Source organism: Adiantum capillus-veneris, chromosome 29, assembly GCF_014529385.1.
Source record: "Adiantum capillus-veneris isolate H3 chromosome 29, ASM1452938v2, whole genome shotgun sequence".
NCBI classification, from domain to species: domain Eukaryota; kingdom Viridiplantae; phylum Streptophyta; class Polypodiopsida; order Polypodiales; family Pteridaceae; genus Adiantum; species Adiantum capillus-veneris.
In genome coordinates, this window is record NC_140959.1 from 61,215,294 (window position 1) to 61,236,437 (window position 21,144).

General features: G+C 45.5%; 1 protein-coding gene across 2 annotated transcripts in view; it reads right to left on the bottom strand.

Annotated features, from left to right (window-relative positions):
- LOC147419287 (transcription factor ILR3-like) overlaps positions 1–20,650 on the bottom strand; it is a 37,658-nt gene extending 17,008 nt beyond the window's left edge. For both annotated transcript variants that reach the window (XM_086506375.1, XM_086506373.1), the window contains exon 1: positions 20,397–20,650. In XM_086506375.1, the coding sequence (XP_086362501.1) occupies positions 20,397–20,512 (116 nt within the window). In that variant the 5' untranslated portion in view covers positions 20,513–20,650. The remainder of the gene's footprint in view (positions 1–20,396) is intronic.
- Positions 20,651–21,144: the final 494 nt, after the last annotated feature.

A 21,144-nucleotide genomic window follows, 5' to 3' on the forward strand; every position in this document is an offset into this window, starting at 1 on the left:
AGGGTGGAATTCCGTCGCGTGTCGTCTCTCTCTTTCAATTCAGTTGTTATTGAAGTGCTAAAAGTCTGTTCAATCTATTCTTTTCTATTGGCACGTGGTGCCCGTCTTGTGACAGTGGTATCAGAGCATCAGACGTGTGCTTTTTTGAAAGCACACCGGTCCTACAAACGAGCAGACAGAGCTATTGGAATTTTTACTTGAAGAATCTTCGCGCTCCGATCCCGGGGTTATTAGCCACTCCCACCCTTACTTCATCGTGCATCGGGCGCGCTCCCGCCTTCATCCCTCTGTCTTACAGGGCATAAGCCATAAAGAACCCAAGATATAGAATTCAGTAGAATATTTGCAGTTTCTGCTCAACGAATTCCACGACATTCTTTCGCAGCATCCTCGATAGAATCTTCCGATGCTGCAAAGTTTTCAACAATTTTTGAACTACATGTTACCCCCTTTGATGCCCCAGGCGGTACCTCCTCCGGCACCGGAAAGTACAGGAGCTTCCAACTGGCAACTTTCTCAGCTGTCTTTTCCGATTGGGGGAGTTTTCACGAATATGGTGCAGCCATCTGACCCTAATCCAGTGCAACCGCCTTTGCCACCGCCATTGCCCCCACCTCCACCACCGCCACCGCCACCGCCACCAAGCTACAATGGTTGGTACCCATATGGATACCCTTATTATCCACACCCGGGATATGCGCCTAACCAACCCAAAGACTTCAAAGATGGTGGCACGACAGTCAAATATTTCACTTTTTTTGGGGTGAAGGATCACAAGAAAGCATTGCAGTTCCTACAGCAATTCGACAATATCTATGCTTTGGGGAACTATACAAAAGAATCCAAGATTTCTCAAGCAGCGGGATTTCTTAAAGATAATGCTATGCAATGGTGGAGTTCAGTCGCAATACAACCGCATGATCCAAGGACCTGGCAAGCTTTCAAGATGGTTTTTGCACATAGTTACATGACTTCTATGTTTGAAGTCCGGATTTTGGCAGATTGGGGCAACTTGAAAATGCTTGCCACCGAAACCATGGACAAATACAACCAAAGGTTTCTCGACGGGTACCTTCCGGTGTCCTTTAGATCTGCTCCCTTGGAGGCCCAATGCGAGCGATACACCATTGGACTACCATCACCATCGCAGGAATATTGTCTACCAAGCAAGTCTCCACCATGCAAGAATTTATGGACCATGCCGCAGTCGGCTACAAACTGATGAAGGGAAAGCTAGAGTTTATCACAGAAGAATCTCCGGCCACTAACCACAACTCTCGGCAACAACGAACAAATTCTCGAGAGTCTCGTGAAAATCAACCGCAAAGGCCTCGTTTGACGCCTCAACAACGAGACACCTTCTACAAGAAGGCCGATGCTTTGGATGCTTTCAAACAGGGCACAATCATTCTAATTGTCCCAAACACATTGATAGATCAGAGGAGCCGACGCCCGCATCAACAGTCGACAGAACCCCAGTGCCACCTCCTGCTAAGAGAGCTAGACCCGCTATTAGACTAGTTCCCGATATTTATGGCATACTCCTCGAGAGTACAAATAGATTGTGTCGAGCATATGGCAAAGTCAATGGCTTCAAAGCCCTTATTTTCTTCGACCCCGGAGCTACAAAGAACTTCATCCATCCAGAATTCTTAAAGCAGATGCACTTTGATTATGATGCAGAGGGTGGAGAAATTGAAGCTGAGCTAGCCACGGGGCAAACTCAGAAAGTGGTACCGCTCATTGGTGCTCTTCCAGTGACTATTCAAAATTATCATGGAGAAGCTGATTTCCACATCATGAAGTTGGGCAATAGTGACGTTCTCTTGGGCATGCCTTGGCACGACAAGAATGATGCGACTCTCCAGGTTCCGAACCATCACCGTGATGCAGAAGGACAAGCCAGTCGTCCTCAAAGTTAGGTTGTCCGAACAAAACCTCGAATGAACTCTCTCTACTTGTTTTTCTTTATAGCTAGAAAGTATTGTTTGAAAATTTGTTTGAAATAGATGGTATCTGTTTTGAACTTGTTTTGGTGCCGACTTGAAATGTTTGACTCTGGTTTTAATACTAGTTTCAATGATTGGTGATTTTACTCCCGAGTGTAAGGTGCAGCGGGAGTGAATGTTGAACTTTGCTGAAGATGAGTGCTCCGAATTGTGCTCAAGGTACCTTTTACTTACGGAAGGGAGAGCCTTCCGATCCTTTAGTGAGAGAGTGCAATGGACACAAACAAAGTGGTGAACACTGTGAATGAAGGTACATGAGACTGAGAGATAGAGAGAGAAGAATACGACACCAGAATGTTGTCAAACCCTTCTCCGAAGGCCCCACTCTCTATGGAGAGAGCGGTCTACTTTTGATTGCATAAATCTCTACAATGCTTGGACTTGCCGACGATGTCAATGACGATGAGGACGACGACGAGACGGGCTGAAATCTGAAAACAGTAAGGGCTGAAATCTACAAATCTTTATTTGCTGAATTCTGACTCTATGTCTGTGACGATGTCGATGGCGAGGATGCGACGACGACGCACTGAAAATGCAGATGCTGAAATCTGCGTTTTCCAGGCTGAATCAGCAAACTTCGCGGGATCTGACCGTGCGGCGAGGATCTGCTGCAGGAAGGTGAGATCTGCGAGGTTCGGGACTTCTTCTGCTGGTTCTAACTGCTAAAAACTGAAAACGCTGGTCCTTCTTGATGCCTTGTCGCAATGGAACTGCAAAATGCCAAGGGCTGATCTGCAGACAAAAACTCTAGGGCTGAAAACTGACCTTGCGGTGGAAATCTGCTAACGCTAGAGATGATCTGTTGTGTTGCTGTTGGAAACGCTAAGTTCTGCTGTCTTACAGTAGCCGAGGCTGATCTGTTGAACAAAAACGCAAGGGCTGATCTTGTCCAAAAACGCTAGGCCTTGCCAGAACAAAAACGCTAGGTTTGCTGATGGAGTGAGTCGTGCTGAGAAGTTGCCAGTTGAGCAAAGGTGCTCCTGTTGCCTCTTCTGCCAGAAAGTGCTAGCGCTAGGTTGCTTATATATTTCATTAGCAAAATTGCCCTACCTAGTTCCCAACAAAAGTCACTTAAAAATAATAAGTGAACAATGTCAAAAATAGGGAAAATAGGTCTATGCACTGTAAAAATGTTGTTGATGGGTTCTGATGGAAATCTGAAAACCATGCTGTGTGCAACCAAAGGATATGCATCTAATCTAAGTGTCTGGACCTGCACGGTCTGCGAACAGACTCACAAAAGTGCCATATCACTTCTTATTCTAGAGTGACTTGACTTAACTGAACCCTTGTCATGTTGTAGCTTGTCCACGGACACATAGGGTTGGATGTATCACGTGACATCCCCTCCTTTTCAAAGTGAGGTACCGGTACTGAACTGTATGGCGTCGAGGGAGATCGTCAATATCATCCGGAATCCTGGAAAGGACTCTTCGCCGGCCCACTCTGATACGTGGGTCGTGCGATACTTGGACTTCATAAAGGTCTGCAATGCCTTCTTCTTTGGGCCGCGCCGAAAGCGACAAAGTCATATGTGGCTCCTTCAATGCTTCATCTTCGTCGTTAGTCATGCGTCTATCTTATTCAAGAATCTCCATGGCTGAAAATTCCTGAAACCACTTCCAACACAAAAACATGAACATACCCATTCCATGTAAAGTGACTGGAAAAAAATTGATGTTCTTAAAAGACTATGCATGCAATGTAGATGAACAAATAGACGGAGTGCCAAACAGTTCACCACACACACGCAAACAATGAGATCGAATCTTGTCTTGCTGATCTAAATCAATAAACTGTGGCAATTCACAATGAAAATGCCGATGCTTAATGCTCAATCCTTCTTGTGTTCTTTCAAATACTGTGTCATGCCAAGGAAGAGACATTAAATGTGACTTTCTTGAATGCAAACATTTCATCTTTCCATGAGAAATCCGCATACATCCGTGCTCATTCATGAGTAAAACGTGCTCAACGTACAATATGTCATGCCTAGGAAAAGGGATCACATAAAAACGTTGACTAAAATACAAGAAACGATCACGAATGAAACACTCGAACAATGCGTGCTGACTAATCATGCGAACACATAGTACTTCCAGTGGGGGTTCTTTGGACCTAGGCTTGAGAGCCAAGATCGGTTCTTCGTGATTGATCGAATCTTCCTGTGGGGGTTCTTTGGACCTCGACTCGAAAGCCAAGATCGGTCTTCGTGATTGATCGAATCTGCAACGAGGTTAGCATCGCTAGAAAAAGCATCAACTAAACCATCATCCTTGTGAACAATCACATCTTTTTCCTAAAAATCATCATGCTTGTGAGAAATCACATCTTGATCATCATGCAAATTATCATGCTTGTCCTTATCATCCAAATCATCATGTTCATCATTATCATGCAATTCATCATGCTTATCATTATGTAAATCCTGTGTGTCATGCTTTGGAGAAGAAGAGACTGAGAGAGTCTCCTTTTTCTGATTCTTTGCAAACTGCGCCTGCACAATAGAAAAAAGTCGCCACAACTCTTTCATGTGTTGGTTGCCCTTCTCGTCTTGCTTTGTTCTCGGGATCAAATTTCGCTTCTCTTTGCTGCTTGTCTTTCTTTGTTCTCGCGATCAAATTTCGCTTCTCTTTCTTTGCTCTCGTGCTCGTGCTTACGCGCTATGGCTGCCAGTCTTTCTTCGATCTACGCTCTATGGCTACGATACTTTCGTCGCTTTCTAGCTCCTTGTCGAAAGCCTCCATAGGACTTAGTGCAATCCTTGGCGTAGATGAGGAAAGGGGAGGGTCGGAAAAACCTCTTGGTGGGGAAAACTCTTCTTCGCCACTCCCATGCTCACCACCTCCATGCGAAGTATCCATTCCGCTTCGGGTGATGACCATCCACTGAAGTCGTGGGTTCTTGTGGGTTCTTGTGGTCTTGGGTTCTAAGTTCATGAGGAACTTGGGTTCTTGCGGGTTTTGGTTCTTGAGTGTCTTAAGCTTCTTGGGGGTCTTGAGGTTCTTGGGGGTCTTGAGGGTCTTGGGTTCTTGAGGTTCTTGCGGTTCTTCTTTCGCTTGCAATCTGTGTTCGAGAAGAATCTTCTCTTCACCCGAGTTCTGCTCTTCTCCGCGGGCGCACCCCTTAGCGGCCTTGCACTCACACCAAGGTTGCTTTTTCCCACCTCACGTCGATTGGCTGGCCGCTAAGTGCACGATCCGCTCTCAATGAGTGAAAAGAGGCACAAGGAGAGGCTAGACAAGACCTTCTTTCTTGGATTTCCTGTCACTCTTCAAAAACACGATTAGGAATCGACACGCCCAAGAGAACTTGGGTTACGTGCGACCGCAACAAGCAAAAAACATTTTTGTGGTTCTTTCCTTGAGTGATACAGGACACTACCAAAGCTCTAATACCAATGTAAGGTGCAGCGGAAGTGAATGTTGAACTTTGCTCAAGATGAGTGCTCCGAACTGTGCTCAAGGTTCCTTTTACTTACGGAAGGGAGAGCCTTCCGTTCCTTTAGTGAGAGAGTGCAATGGACACAAAGTGGTGAACAATGTGAATGAAGGTACATGAGACTGAGAAATAGAGAGAGAAGAATACGTCACCAAAATGTTGTCAAATCCTCCTTCAAAGGCCCCACTCTCTATGGCAAGAGCGGTCTAATACTGATTGCACAAATCTCTACAATGCTTGGTGTCACCAGTGTGTGACTACTATCTATCCTTTTTGTTGATTTCTTTCTTATTATCTATTTACTTTCACTTTTTGGAAACACCCCTCGGGAAATCTAACTGCCCTGCATTGCATAGCTAGTGTGGAACTGTCCAGAGGGAGTCCAGGCCTGAGGGCAAGAGAGCACTAAGGTTGGACAAGGACTATGGTTAGCCAAGTGGGGTCATTGACTAGCCAAAGTGGAATCCTTTGCTACAGAGGCTACATTTCAGTTTTGGATGTGGCCACAGTGTACAAAGAGGGTCGGATGACCTAGAAAGATATAATGGCAGCATCTCCTAAAATTTAGGGAACTGCTATTTTGGGACCTGAAAATGTCTTCGCGTCATTACGTGCAGTTTGACATGGGGATCATTTTGTTACTCTGTGGCCAAGTCAACAGAGGCTGCAGGTGAGATATTTTTAGACCCGAGGGTCTAAAGCGGGAAAATGCACAAATGAGTGACACTTGGCACTCTGAGGCCAGTTTACTACTTATAGAGAAGGCAAAAACGTGATTTATAGCTGGGAGGCTCATTTTGCAAGTGTCTGTCACAGGTTAAGAGCTATGGAGTGCTTGCTTTCCCTCTTATGCACAGTGCGGTGCCAGGAGTGATGCCCTGCACGCTACGCACTGCCCTCTCTCTCCCCTTTGGCAGTATGTTATGCCCCTCTAGTGGGCTCTTCATTTGACCAATGTACAGTTGTGTGGGTTCATGCGCGATTGCCGAGGCAAGAGCCTCTTGCACAGGTACTGGATTAGCTAGCGGCTAATCCCCCCGCAGGTACAGGTGAATTCGGAGAGGTTTCACGCCAGAAATCTCGTCCAATTCAAAGGGCAAGTAGCCCTACAGGTGCGGGAGCTCGAGGACTTGCTAGGGATGCGACCGGCACGCGGAACGGAGCCCGAAACAGTGAATTACAGCCTGCTGTGTATTTTTGCAGGTTTAGGGTTTTGGCCCTAAACGGACCCTAATACCCCCAGGAGGTTCGGGGACGCAAGGGGACCGCTGTACAGGCGATCTGGCACTTTTTCAGGGCTGAAAACAGAGAATTCAGCGTGCTGCAGATTCTCGCCAGGTTTTGCAAAGTGCCCGTATGCGTCGGGAAAATCAGTCAATGCGTGGGAATACTGACCGTGAAGGGTTCTAGTACAGTTATGCTGCCGAAATCGGGCTGGAACAGTGGAAATTCAGCCGAGTTTGTGCGGGGCAGCTTGTAGGAACCACAGCGTTTATTCCCTCTTTTGAACAATAAAGAAATACCGAAAGGGGCGCCTAAGTTAGGGGCCAATCTGGTGTCCGTCTACTCATACAGGTGCAATCTAGCAGCCTGTATCCCTCTCCCCTTTGATGTGTCTTGAAAGTACAGGTAAAATAGACGAATAATAATGGGTGAAAGCTAAATCAAGGTTTAAAGTAAAGTCTACCGCCCTTTTTGTATTGAACAGGCCGGTTTCATGGTTCCATCGACGGGATTAAATCACTTTTTTCCATAGAAGTGAGCCTTGGTCAGTTTTGGGCTTGAAGACACAGGGGATCATAGACCAGACACAGGGAATTGTAATTATGGCTGACAGACCAGATGATGTGACTGAAGAGGTTTCCTCTTCACAGGGTCAACAGACACATGAAGTGGGTGAGTCCTCAAGACCACCACAGACTGATGATGATATATTGAGGACCCAGTTGGCTACTGCTGTGGCTATGTTCACACAAGTAATGCAGAACCCAAGGTTTTTAGCCTTTCTGCAACCTCCTGTTCCGTCTCAGCAAGTTGGGTCACTGGATCATATTCAAAAGCCTGTTAAGGCTCGAGCACAGGTGATTCATACCGCACAGTCAATGGAAACACCTGTACACTTGACGGAGAACATGCAGTCTCCACAACCTATGCCTAAGGTGCAAGAACAGGTGGCTGAGATGCCAGTCTTTCAAGCTGTACCAGTTCAGCCCGCCACCTTTCAGCAGCCTATAGCTGGTTCTAATGGGCAGGGAAGCAACCTACAGGCTATGCAACAGGTCTTCCCACCACCTTCAGTACACCCTGGCTATTTTGGAGGTGGATCGGTATTTCAGAGCATGGCTGGTCATGCACCTGGAAATCAGTTTTATACGCCAGGAACAGTGTTTGCGGGTGCTCAAACGATGATGCCTAACCCCATGTACAGTGTCATGGGTATGCAACCAGGGTTTCAAAGCACTCAGGGACAATTTGGGATGCCACAAGCAAATTTTGGTATGGCTGGAATTACAAATCAGCAGCCAAATATGGCATTTCCAGGTCAAGTTAATAGCGGCCAAGGAACACAAATGAACCCTATTAGTGTTCCCATGTTTCAGTCACTTCCATATGACAATTTAACGCCGCTGGAGAGGCCAACTCCGTACAAAGAAGGTGGCAAAGGAGTGTCATTCACGACCTTTACAGGGTTTGATGACAGGAAGAAGGCTCTTTCATTCCTCCAGCAGTTTGACAAGGCCTATGCAGGGGGAAACTTTACAGAGGCTTCAAAGGTCCGCAAGGCAGCCACTTTCTTGACAGGGAATGCGGGACAATGGTGGACAACTTTATTGCTTCAAGGGCAAGCTCCGTCCACATGGATTTACTTCAAGCAGATTTTTGCAGCAGCATGGTTATCTGATGACTTTGAAGCAGATGTCATGACAGAATGGCACCAGCTAAATGCTGCCACTTGCAGAAATCTGGATGATTACAATCGGAAGTTTTGGAAAGCTCTACTTCCAGTAACTTCCTATAGGTTTGTGCCATTGACAGAACAGATAGAAAAATACTGTTGTGGCCTACCCAAAGGATTGAGAAAATACTGCACAAAGACCAAAGTCACTACTTTGACGCAGCTCATCGAGGTAGCAAACACTGGCAATGGTTTGCTCAAGGGAGAAGATTGTGAATTTAACACTGGCGTCAAGGCAGGATCAGGCAAGAAAAATTCAGCCAAGAAGCACGTTCCCGATGAGGCTCCTAAAGGGACTCAGGAGTCGGCCAACGCAGGGAAAGACAAAGCTACGGCTGAATCAGAAAAAGGACCCGCAAAGAAATGGAAAAGACGTTTTCCTCGCAAGTCAGAAGAGCAAAAGAAGGTCCTGAGGACAGAGAACAAATGCTTTATATGTGAGCAGCCTGGCCACATTGCTTACAACTGTCCTACAAAGAAAAGGCCAGCTGATTCTGAAGACAAGGAGGACAGGAAGGGAAAGAAGCCCATGGCTGGTCTAGTGCCAGATATGGTGGGCGACAAGCCAAATTCAGATGCAAGTGAGCTTTGCAGAGCATGGGGAAAGGTTAGGGATCAAACAGTGCTTATCTTCTTTGATCCAGGTGCCAAAGCCAACTTTATTTCCCCAGAATTGGCTTCAAAGTTGGGAATCAGACCTGAAGAGATGGGGTATACAGCAGAGGCAGGTTTGGCATGTCCTGGCCATACAGAGGCTGTGACACCCATCATTGGAAAGTTGCGTCTACATATCCAGTCCTATGTAGATGCTGAAGAATTTTACATCATGCCACTGGACGGATGTGATGTGTTGTTAGGTATTCCTTGGTTGTTTCGTGTACAGGGAATCATGGATGCCTACAACAAAAAGATCACTGTACAGAGCAGGGGAAAGACTCACATTCTGGATGTAAAGCTTAAAGGGGAGTCTATTCCTACTGTATCAGCTTCTGCTATTACTTCTGTAATGAAAAAGCATCTTTCTGCGTACTTGGTTTTTGCACGTGAAGTGTCAGATTGTGATGAATCAAATTTATCTGTGCTAGATAAAGAAAGGTCAATGTTTTTACAACAGTATAGTGACTGTTTTTCCGATTCATTACCGTCTCAATTACCGCCAGAGAGACCCGAGGACCATGCGATAGATTTGGTGCCAGGCAGTAGCCCACCAAATAAGCCTCCGTACAGGGTTAGTGCGGCTCAGCAGAAAGAGATAATGGGCCAAGTACAGGAGCTGTTAGAAAAGGGGCTGATTCAGCCCAGTTCATCTCCATTCTGTTCTCCAGTGTTGTTGGTGCAGAAAAAAGATGGCTCATGGCGTATGTGCATCGACTACCGTGCACTGAACAAGAATACCATCAAGAATAGGTTCCCTATACCTAGAATTGATGATATTATGGACAAATTAGAAGGAGCAGCTATGTTTAGCAGGATAGATCTAAAGAGTGGGTATCATCAGATCCGCATTAGATCAGAGGATGTGCACAAGACTGCTTTTAGAACAACGTTTGGCCTTTACGAATTTTTAGTGATGCCCTTTGGTCTCACAAATGCTCCTGCTACGTTTAATAGGATGATGGACAGAATTTTCCGTCCACACCAGCAGTTTGTTGGTACGTTCTTTGATGACATGATAGTCTACTCAAAGAATGAAGAGGAGCATAGGCATCACTTGGCCATTGTGTTCAAAGAGCTACGCAGTCATAGGTTGCTCATCAATGCAAAGAAAAGTGAGTTTTTTCTGGAAGAGATTCACTTTCTGGGACACATTGTCTCAAAGGATGGTGTCAGAATGGATCCTGCAAAAGTTGAAGCGATCAAGTCATGGCCAAATTTGAAGACGGTGCATGATGTCCGAAGCTTTTTGGGACTATGCTCCTATTACAGAAGGTTTATTCGAAATTTCGCTGAGATTGCTTCACCTTTACATGCTCTTCAAAAGAAGGCAGTCACCTTCAGATGGACACAGAAAGAGATTTCAGCTTTTAATCTCTTAAAGGAAAAGATGACTTCAGATCCAGTCATTGTGTTGCCGGATCTTAGGAAGTCATTTGTGGTCCAGTGTGATGCCTGCGGTAGTAGCATTGGTGCAGTGCTAATGCAAGATGGCAGGGTAGTAGCCTATGAGAGCAGAATTTTGCAAGGGCCAGAGATGACCATGCAGGTCTATGAGAAAGAGTTACTGGCTGTGATTCATGCGCTCTTAAGTTGGAAACACTACCTGCTAGGTGCAGACTTTGTTGTCCAAACGGACCATCAGACCTTGCGATACTTCTTGACACAGACAAAGTTATCTGAGAAGCATATGCGATGGGCAAATATCTTGTCCATGTTCCATTTTCAGATTGTGCATGTGGAAGGCAAGAAGAACGTTGTGGCCGATGCCTTGTCAAGGAAGCCACAAATTTCAGCTGTGTCGATTCCTTATCATCATGAACTTGATGATATGAGACAACAGTATGCAAATGATGAAGATTTAGCAAGGGTCTTCGAGCAACTAATGGATGGACAACGTCATGAACACTATCTTCTTAAAGACGGGTTCATGATGATGCATGGCAGATTGTGTGTCACAAAGCCATTGCGACGCAAAGTTATGGAAGAGAGTCATGTCCCACCGTATGCAGGGCATCGTGGTATCGATGCTACAGTTAAAGCGGTTGAGACATTCTTCTATTGGCCTACATTGAGAAGAGATGTGGATGCCTTTGTGCGAGAATGCCTAATATGCCAAAAGGTCAAGTTTGACAGGCAAAAGGCACCAGGGTTATTGCAACCACTACCTATTCCAGATAAACCATGGGAAAGTATTGCTATGGATTTTATCTTTGATCTTCCGAGAACGCAGACAGGAAATGATGGTATTTGGACCATTATTTGCAGATTCAGCAAACAGGCTCATTTTATTCCTGTCAGGAAGAAGATAAAGCCAGATCAGATGGCACGCTTGTTTATGAGCAATATTTTCAAGTATCATGGCATGCCACAGTCGATTGTTAGCGACCGTGATCCACGCATGACAAGTTTGTTCTGGAGAGGTTTGTTTGAGAATATGGGCACCACGCTCAAATTCTCTTCGTCATTTCATCCTCAAACAGATGGGCAGTCAGAAGAGGCAAATTCTACTATCCTAGATCTGCTGAAGTGTTATGTGTCAGAGCATAAAGGAAAGTGGGAGCAGTATTTGCCATTGGTGGAGTATGCATACAATAATACAGTGCATTCATCAACTGGCAAGGCACCCTTTGAGATAGTTGAAGGTGGCAAGAAAGTTCCTCCCATACTGCATACAAAGGACAAGATATTTGAAGCAGATAAGTATGTTCAGGATATGGATGAAATGTACAAGAAGGTCAAAGTGGCCTTAGAAAGGACTCAGGCAAAGCAAAAGAAAGCAGTTGATCGTCACCGTCGTGAAGTGGTATACTCACTTGGTGATTGGGTGCTTTTACGCTTTGAAAAGGCAAGGTTAAAGAAGATAAAGGGCAAGGAAAGACTGTTTCCAAAGCTCAGCATGCGTTACTATGGGCCTTTTCAAGTATGCGACATAATCAATGATGTTGCATATAGGCTGAAATTGCCTGACAGTTGGAAGATTCACAATGCGTTTCATGTGAGTCTTCTCAGACCCTATGTGGGTGATGTGCCAGAAGATATACCAGCTGAAGATCAGCCGGAAGTCGAGGAACTTGACGAAATCTTGGTCCCTGAACAGATTTTGGCACACAAAGAAAGGAAAGTGAAAGGCAAGGTTGCTAGGCGTTACTTGGTAAAGTTCAGAAACTATCCACCAATGGATGCTAAGTGGATGGAAGAAGGTGAACTTGCAGAGTCACCAACTGTGTTATCACTTTACCTGGAAGCCTTCGATTTGCAACCTACCTTGACCCCTTGAGTTTCAAAGCTACATGGACTGTCAGTGTGACAATGGCTTCTGAAACAAATGATGTACAAGGTATTTAAAGTGAGCTCAAATGAAATACCTGTTACATGAATGTTAGAGCTGTACAGATTGTCAGTTTGGCAATTGCTCTTATGGAATGTCCAAAAGTTTGGTTAGTGCTATAGAAGTGAGTATTTCTTGTCAGTCTGTCAAGGATACAGTGATTGCTTCTATTAAAGAGTACATGTGTAACTGCATTCTTAAACTGTCGGTTTGGGTATGCTCGAAAGTGTTACGGGATCCAACGTGTACTATAAGACAGTGGCAAAATGTGCAGCTACCATTTTGTCATTGGAAAGTTAGTGACTCAAAGCAATGGCAGAGTGCGAAGCTACCACTATGTCATTGGGACAGGGTTCACACGCAGGCAATACATGAGTCGACGAGGTGTTGAATACACCAGGGTTGACAATGAGCATGTATGTTTCGTATATGTGTCGACAGGTGTTGAATACATCAGTGTTGACAGTAAGCATGTACGACATAGATGCAAACGAGGACGTTTGAGATTTCAGGAGGGGGGTATGTCACCAGTGTGTGACTACTATCTATCCTTTTTGTTGATTTCTTTCTTATTATCTATTTACTTTCACTTTTTGGAAACACCCCTCGGGAAATCTAACTGCCCTGCATTGCATAGCTAGTGTGGAACTGTCCAGAGGGAGTCCAGGCCTGAGGGCAAGAGAGCACTAAGGTTGGACAAGGACTATGGTTAGCCAAGTGGGGTCATTGACTAGCCAAAGTGGAATCCTTTGCTACAGAGGCTACATTTCAGTTTTGGATGTGGCCACAGTGTACAAAGAGGGTCGGATGACCTAGAAAGATATAATGGCAGCATCTCCTAAAATTTAGGGAACTGCTATTTTGGGACCTGAAAATGTCTTCGCGTCATTACGTGCAGTTTGACATGGGGATCATTTTGTTACTCTGTGGCCAAGTCAACAGAGGCTGCAGGTGAGATATTTTTAGACCCGAGGGTCTAAAGCGGGAAAATGCACAAATGAGTGACACTTGGCACTCTGAGGCCAGTTTACTACTTATAGAGAAGGCAAAAACGTGATTTATAGCTGGGAGGCTCATTTTGCAAGTGTCTGTCACAGGTTAAGAGCTATGGAGTGCTTGCTTTCCCTCTTATGCACAGTGCGGTGCCAGGAGTGATGCCCTGCACGCTACGCACTGCCCTCTCTCTCCCCTTTGGCAGTATGTTATGCCCCTCTAGTGGGCTCTTCATTTGACCAATGTACAGTTGTGTGGGTTCATGCGCGATTGCCGAGGCAAGAGCCTCTTGCACAGGTACTGGATTAGCTAGCGGCTAATCCCCCCGCAGGTACAGGTGAATTCGGAGAGGTTTCACGCCAGAAATCTCGTCCAATTCAAAGGGCAAGTAGCCCTACAGGTGCGGGAGCTCGAGGACTTGCTAGGGATGCGACCGGCACGCGGAACGGAGCCCGAAACAGTGAATTACAGCCTGCTGTGTATTTTTGCAGGTTTAGGGTTTTGGCCCTAAACGGACCCTAATACCCCCAGGAGGTTCGGGGACGCAAGGGGACCGCTGTACAGGCGATCTGGCACTTTTTCAGGGCTGAAAACAGAGAATTCAGCGTGCTGCAGATTCTCGCCAGGTTTTGCAAAGTGCCCGTATGCGTCGGGAAAATCAGTCAATGCGTGGGAATACTGACCGTGAAGGGTTCTAGTACAGTTATGCTGCCGAAATCGGGCTGGAACAGTGGAAATTCAGCCGAGTTTGTGCGGGGCAGCTTGTAGGAACCACAGCGTTTATTCCCTCTTTTGAACAATAAAGAAATACCGAAAGGGGCGCCTAAGTTAGGGGCCAATCTGGTGTCCGTCTACTCATACAGGTGCAATCTAGCAGCCTGTATCCCTCTCCCCTTTGATGTGTCTTGAAAGTACAGGTAAAATAGACGAATAATAATGGGTGAAAGCTAAATCAAGGTTTAAAGTAAAGTCTACCGCCCTTTTTGGATTGAACAGGCCGGTTTCACTTGGACTCGACGACGATGAGGACGACGACAAGACAGGCTGAAATCTGAAAACGCTAAGGGCTGAAATCTGCAAATCTTTATCTGCTGAATTCTGACTCTATGTCGATGGCGACGATGCGATGACAACGCGTTGAAAACGCAGATGCTGAAATCTGTGTTTCCGGGCTGAATCTGCAAACTTCGCGGGATCTGACCGTGCGGCGAGGATCTGTTGCGGGAAGGTGAGATCTGCGAGGTTCGGGACTTCTTCTGCTGGTTCTAACTGCTGAAAACTGAAAACGCTGGTCCTTCTTGATGCCTTGTTGCGATGGAACTGCAAAACCCGCCAAGCGCTGATCTGCAACCAAAAATGCTAGGGCTGAAAACTGACCTTGCGGTGGAAATCTGCTAACGCTAGAGATGATCTACTGTGTTGCTGTTGGAAACGCTAAGTTCAGCTGTCTTGCGGTAGCCGAGGCTGATCTGCTGAACAAAAACGCCAGGGCTGATCTTGTCCAAAAACGCTAGGCCAAGCTTGCGAGAGCAAAAACGCTAGGTTTGCTGATGGAGTGAGTCTTGCTGAGAAGTTGCCTGTTGAGCAAAGGTGCTCCTGCTGCCTCTTCTGCCAGAAAGTGGTAGTGCTAGGTTGCTTATATATTTCATTAGCAAAATTGCCCTACCTAGTTCCCAACAAAAGTCACTTAAAAATAATAAGTGAAAAATGTCAAAAATAGGGAAAATAGGTCTATGCACTATAAAAATGCTCCTGATTGGTTCTGATGGAATCTGATGATCATGCTGTGTGCAACCAGAGGATATGCATCTAATCTAAGTGTCTGGACATGCACGGTCTGCAAACACTCACAAAAGTGCCAGATCGCTTCTTATTCTAGACTGACTTGACTAAACTGAACCCTTGTCATGTTGTAGCTTGTCCACGGACACATAGGGTTGGATGTGTCACGTGACAAGTAGTGAGAAATGATGATTGAAAAGTGTTGTTGTGACTCTCGGCCCAAACCTGGATGGTTATGCGGGAGGAGTATAAAGAAGTCTAAGCAATTGTAACTTGTTACTCTCAACATCTCCAAACGACGCAGGCTGCGGTCTGGAGGGCGTTTGGTTGTAAAAGGCCTCTATATCTCCCGGCCTGGACCTTTTTAGGTTATGCGGGAGGAGTGATGAGGGAGTCGTTGAATATTTCCCGGCCCAGACCTTGGTAGGTTATGCAGGAGGAGTGTTCATCGGCGGCTTTATGTTTCTATGTCTTGTACCATGCATATGTGAGCATTTGTGTTGCATTGCGATGTGCCAACCATTGAATATTCCTAATTGGATGAAATTGCATGAGTATGTAATTTTAGTACATCAAGACACCTGTGGAAGATCAGTACGGTCTGGGTGTGATGGCTAATTCTACTACGCCGGAATAACAAGAGTTCCGATATGGACGAAAGGAGAAGCTAACTCCTTGATCAAAAGAGCCAAAAGGAGAAGCTAACTCCTTAACAAAAGAGCAAACTGATTGTCCCTCGGAATGACCCTCTGAAATTTTTGAGCTAGCTTGAGTTGTTTTGCAGATATGATGTAATCGCGGACGATTACTCTCTTTCAAGAAGGGGAGATGTCACCAACTGAAGAAGAGAGCCAACTTGCAGATGCCGGCCGAGGGGCTTAAACCCTAAGAAGAACAAGTAACAAAAGAAGAAGTCCTACCAACTTATGGAGACCCCATCCGATGGGGCCCCAAGAGACATAAAGGATTAAAATAAAGCAGGACCGAGACACACAGAGAAAGACTTGTGCCAATATTGATGACGTGGCAGATGTACGGTCAAAATCCAAAAATTGTGCTGACAATAATGACGTGGCAGGCTGTACGGATTTTCGCGTTTTGCGCTGGCTGATGACATGGCAGCTGTACGGATTTTCTTAAATTACGCTGGTAACTTTTTGGCATTGCTTTTGGACCAAATGCTTTTGAGTTTGAAGGCTTTTCACCGTAAACTGCTTTTGGGGCCTAGGGCCTTAAAATATGTGCTAAGGGCTCATTCTCTGGCATGCTTCCTAGAGAAGGTGCAAAGTCTTGAGTGCCAGCTTGTACTATGTTGATGCAATATAAAGAAATACCAAAAGAGTCGCAAAGGTTTGGGGCCAATATTCTCTGGGGTGGAATTCCGCCACCGTGTCGCTTGTCGTCTCTCTCTTTCAGTTCAGTTGTTATTGAAGTGCTAAAAGTCTGTTCACTCTGTTCTTTTCTATTGGCACGTGGTGCCCGTCTTGTGACACACACACCCCAGCCGGCAACAGAAAAGCGGAGACGGGTTGGTGTGGCAGATTCCGGATTTCACGCCACAAAACCCACTGACAGTGCTGATGTGGCCTGCCGTACAGATCCCCGCTTTTCCCGCTAACAGTGTACGAAAAAGCAATTTCTACGATGGCTGAAATTGTGTGGGCTAATTTTGGCAGCTTTTGAGCCAACTGCTTTAATTTTGAAGGCTTTTCACTTACAACTTTTGGGGCTCTGCTTTTGGGCATCCTTGTAACTTATAAATAAGTGGGCAGGGCCCTCACAACTCAGAGCATCTAGACGCAAAGTCTGAGAGTGAGAACCCTCCCACTCTCTTGTACTTTGAACACAGATTAATACAAAAAGAAATACCCAAAAGGCTTTGGGGCCAACATCTCTAGGCACGGAACTCCGCCGGGCCGTGTCGAATCAATTGTGATTTGTGAACTATTTTGAAGCGAATCTCTGCTGTGTCACGGTAGAATCTTGACTTGGAGTGTTCAAGTCCCTACATCATCAGAAATTTTAATGTTCTTGCCCTCGTGCTCAAAAGCGAGGTCTTTTCTACATAATCTGGGACCGGTTGCATGGGTGCCATGGCATACCCAAGATGATATCACATCCCTCGATGGGTGAAGCATTCGCGGTCCTTGTATTCACGAATCCGAAGATTGAGTTGTCCTTGCACAAGAGTTGCATTGGTGGTCAATCCCTCAAATGCCAATCCGGAAGTGACCAGAGGTCCAAGCTAAGCCAGTGAGGCCCAAGCGTTCGGCAGTTTCCAGTGAGATGAAGTTGTACGTCGATCCAAGGTCGTAGAGGATCAACACCCTCTGGTTATTCACACATCCCCAGCTTTTAAGAAGCTAACACTTTCCTTTCTCGGTTTCTGTATTCCCTTGCACAACAGGAATGGAATTCAAGCTCGATGGAGCGGGTTCCTTCTTCGATTGTTCCTTCTTCGAAGATGCTTGTTCTTGTCGTTGCGGCCGAGCAGGGCAATCGGGCTTCATATGTCCTTTCTCACCACAGTAGAAGCACCTTCCTTGTTCTTTGAAGGGCTGTACTTGGTTCGGCGTGAGATACTTAAGCCGTTTTCCTATACCCTCTGGCTTCTTAAGCTGATCTGGGTCCTCTGGGGATGCTTTTTGCCTTGGTTGCCATAGTCATCATGAACTGCTCTTTGCCTTGCACGGTATGTGTTATGTTCCATTCGTCTAGGGGTACCAGTGGAATGTAAATCCTTGGCAATGATTGCCGACTCCATCATCAGCCGAAGGGTGTCATGTGGTTACACCTTCATGATCTTTGTCTAGTACGTCGGTACTTAGAGCCAGTGTCTACTAAACTAGTTTATGGCTTAGTGTCTTATTTTACGAGCGTAATCGAGGATGATTACAATTCTTTTCAAGAGAGGGCTTCTCATGTAACTGCTTTTCGATGACCAAGGGCCTTTAAATAAGAACCCAAGGCCACTTCTCCTCTCAGTTTATACTGACGAGCATCTGAGCAGAGAAGGCCCGCAAAAGTTGTAAATTTGCTCAAGCATTAATATTAAAATAAATACCAAAAGGGGCGCCAGATTTTGGGGCCAATTCCTCTGGGCACGAAACTACGCCACTCTATTTTCAGTTGTGTTAAAGTGTTTTTAAGTGATTCTCTTGTGTGTCGTGTCAGATTTCCGACTTGGGGTGTCCAAGTCTGTAACACATGCCAATCCTTCCAAGATGCAGAGAATCATATTGCTTGCAGTGTTACGTTTGGTTACGGAGGTTGCTTCTTGAGATGGAGGAGACAACCTCTATTTAATCCAACCACCAGAGTTGTATAGCTATAGGAGGAACCTGGTGTTTCATGCTTAGACCAAGCACATAAAGAAACGGTATCACGTTGTTCAAGAGAGAACCCTGGATGGTACTATACGTCTTGAGTACTCTTCTATGGCAGATAACCCTGTTGATAACTTCCCCAAAATTCTACTACACATGACATTATCCCTTCATGCCAACTCCCTTGGATTGATTTAGTTGAGAGGGTGCATTAGAGTTTCATTTGTCCAATGGTGGCTCCAATATCTCCCAAAGCCTATTCGGGAGTGGGGGCTCCTTTGTGATTGTGCTCGACCTTATTTGAAGTAGACGTACCTTTTCCAGTGGTACGAGCCATGTATGTGCCTACCAGGTATGCTCGCATGAGACAAGGCCCATGTTCCTAGCCTTCTACGAGTTCTAGATCTCCATTTTCTGCAGTTTTCAGCCACAATCATCATTTGATGACATGGCACATTTCTTTTCTAGATCCTTGAGTTTTTCGGTTCTACCTTGTTTGATGACATGCACATTTCTTTTCTAGATCCTTGAGTTTTTCTCTTCACCATGTTTCCCCTGCAGATCTTGAGGGGGTTGTATCTTGTAATTTGGCTTTAGTTGTCTTTTGTAAATTGGCGAGTCATATTGAGATCCAGTTGAGGCAGCCAAACTTGATGACCTACAGAACCAATCAAAAACTCTAAATTTACAATACACTTCGGGTATCATGTACAACGACAGTGAAAGTAAATTAAAATAAGGGCTAGCTCCGTCCCCAAAGAGTTGGTCTAACGGTAAGGCTTTGGCCTCTCAACCTACAGGTTGTGGGTTCAAATCCCCCATTGGGTCACACTCTAGAGGGACACCTTGTGCTCACCAAGTGTTCACGTTGCTAGGGCTCTTGCCCTTGGACACTCGAGTGCATCCTCCTCCTGGGGTGGGGCACCCGAGGAGGTTCCTAGCTGGTTGCTACGAGTTCTCTCCATCGTTCCCAGCACGTGGTACATCAATTAGGTGGCCATGGTGATGCCTACGTGTGGCTCTTGCCCGATGGTACGCGACCCTTGCCCGACCATGTAACATGGCTAATATTTGGAAGGGATAAGCACCTCCCCCTGTGGGCCCTTTGGTGTGTCGGAAAAAGATAGCTTCAGAGTCACGAGCTCTTTGTGGAGAAGATAGCCGTCCATTTTATTCGGGTGTTCCATGAGAGGGAGCAATTGTTTCCTCCCTGTGTATGAAATTGATTCTTAACTCACACAAGTTGCTTGTACTTCTCTATAGACTGCCCGTTTCCCTCCCTTCCTGGCTGATCGTACTTTGGCTAACTAACTTGCTCTATTCTTTAAATGTAAAGGGGTGAGCTCATCTAAAATTAATACCTTAGTGCCTTCAAGAGCTTTGGTTTGCCTCATTACTGACTAAAAACCCACATGCTAAGAGAAAAGGACCCACACAACCGGGATAATAGTGACCAACCTTACTTGGGCACTTGCCTCCAGCAAGGCACAACCATAAGTTACAACAACACCATCACAGAGAGACCTATGCATGAAGATCTTGGCTAAATAGTAAAAATCCATAGCACCACTAACAATGCATATACATACACATGCATGTGTGTGTGAGTCTATTATACAAATTCAAAATGAAAGTTCCAAAACTTTGCTTGGGGAACATTTGAGCATTCCTTCTGGTGACTATGTTAAAAATTAATTAGCAGCTGCACACGTCTACTGGTCTGCATTAATTGAGCTCTTTGAACATCAACACCAACATTCTTAACAAAGCTTCCATTTTCATACTCACACCAAACCAGAATTGCTTTGACTTCAGATGGCGAAAATGATATGATGACGGGATGCCTCTCTCTCTCTCTCTCTCTCTCTCTCTCTCTCTCTCTCTCTCTCTCTCATGAGCACCTGATGTCAGCTTGCTCGTTAAGACCACACCAGAAGAAGGCATTGGGCTGCGGAGCATCATCGAGAAGATTATCCTCGAGGAACGTCATCCACTTGCTCTGTGGAGACGCAGCCATAATGTATCCCTCCTCCCGCAATTTCTCTCTCCAAATCGCCCAGAAAACCCTAGCTCACCAGTCGATCGCATGAAGTAGAGGGCGATTCGAACACAGAGGATAAGAAGCTCGGCATCAAGCTATCATCCCTCTTACAAACTTCAAGTCCTCTATAAACTCAAAAGCAACACTCGCTCGCTCTCTCTCTCTCTCTCTCTCTCTCTCTCTCTTTCCCCTTTAAGATTGTGCATTTTAGATCCAAGAATATTATTTCTCATGAGTGATTCCACTTTTGGAGGAACAACACTATTAGGCCCTTGTCACACAGATTTGAGCATTGAAAAAAGCGAGCTGAATCAAATAATCTTAAGCCAGAAATAATTCTTTCGCTTTTCAAAATGTATATGATTTAGCTAACCCAATCTCACTTTGACCCATTTAAAGGTTTACCTCTATTGTGCTCTTGCTACGTGTCTTACAATGTGTTCACTACCTTGTCGTTGTGACGTTTCAACGTTCAATGTTTGCAAAGCAACGTATTAAGTCTTAATTTTTCAATTTGATGCATCAAGATTATCATGTATTTTTGTTGCTTAACTTTCATGGTTAATACACCATGTGCTTGTTCTTCCATGAGGGGAGAGAGATAGAGA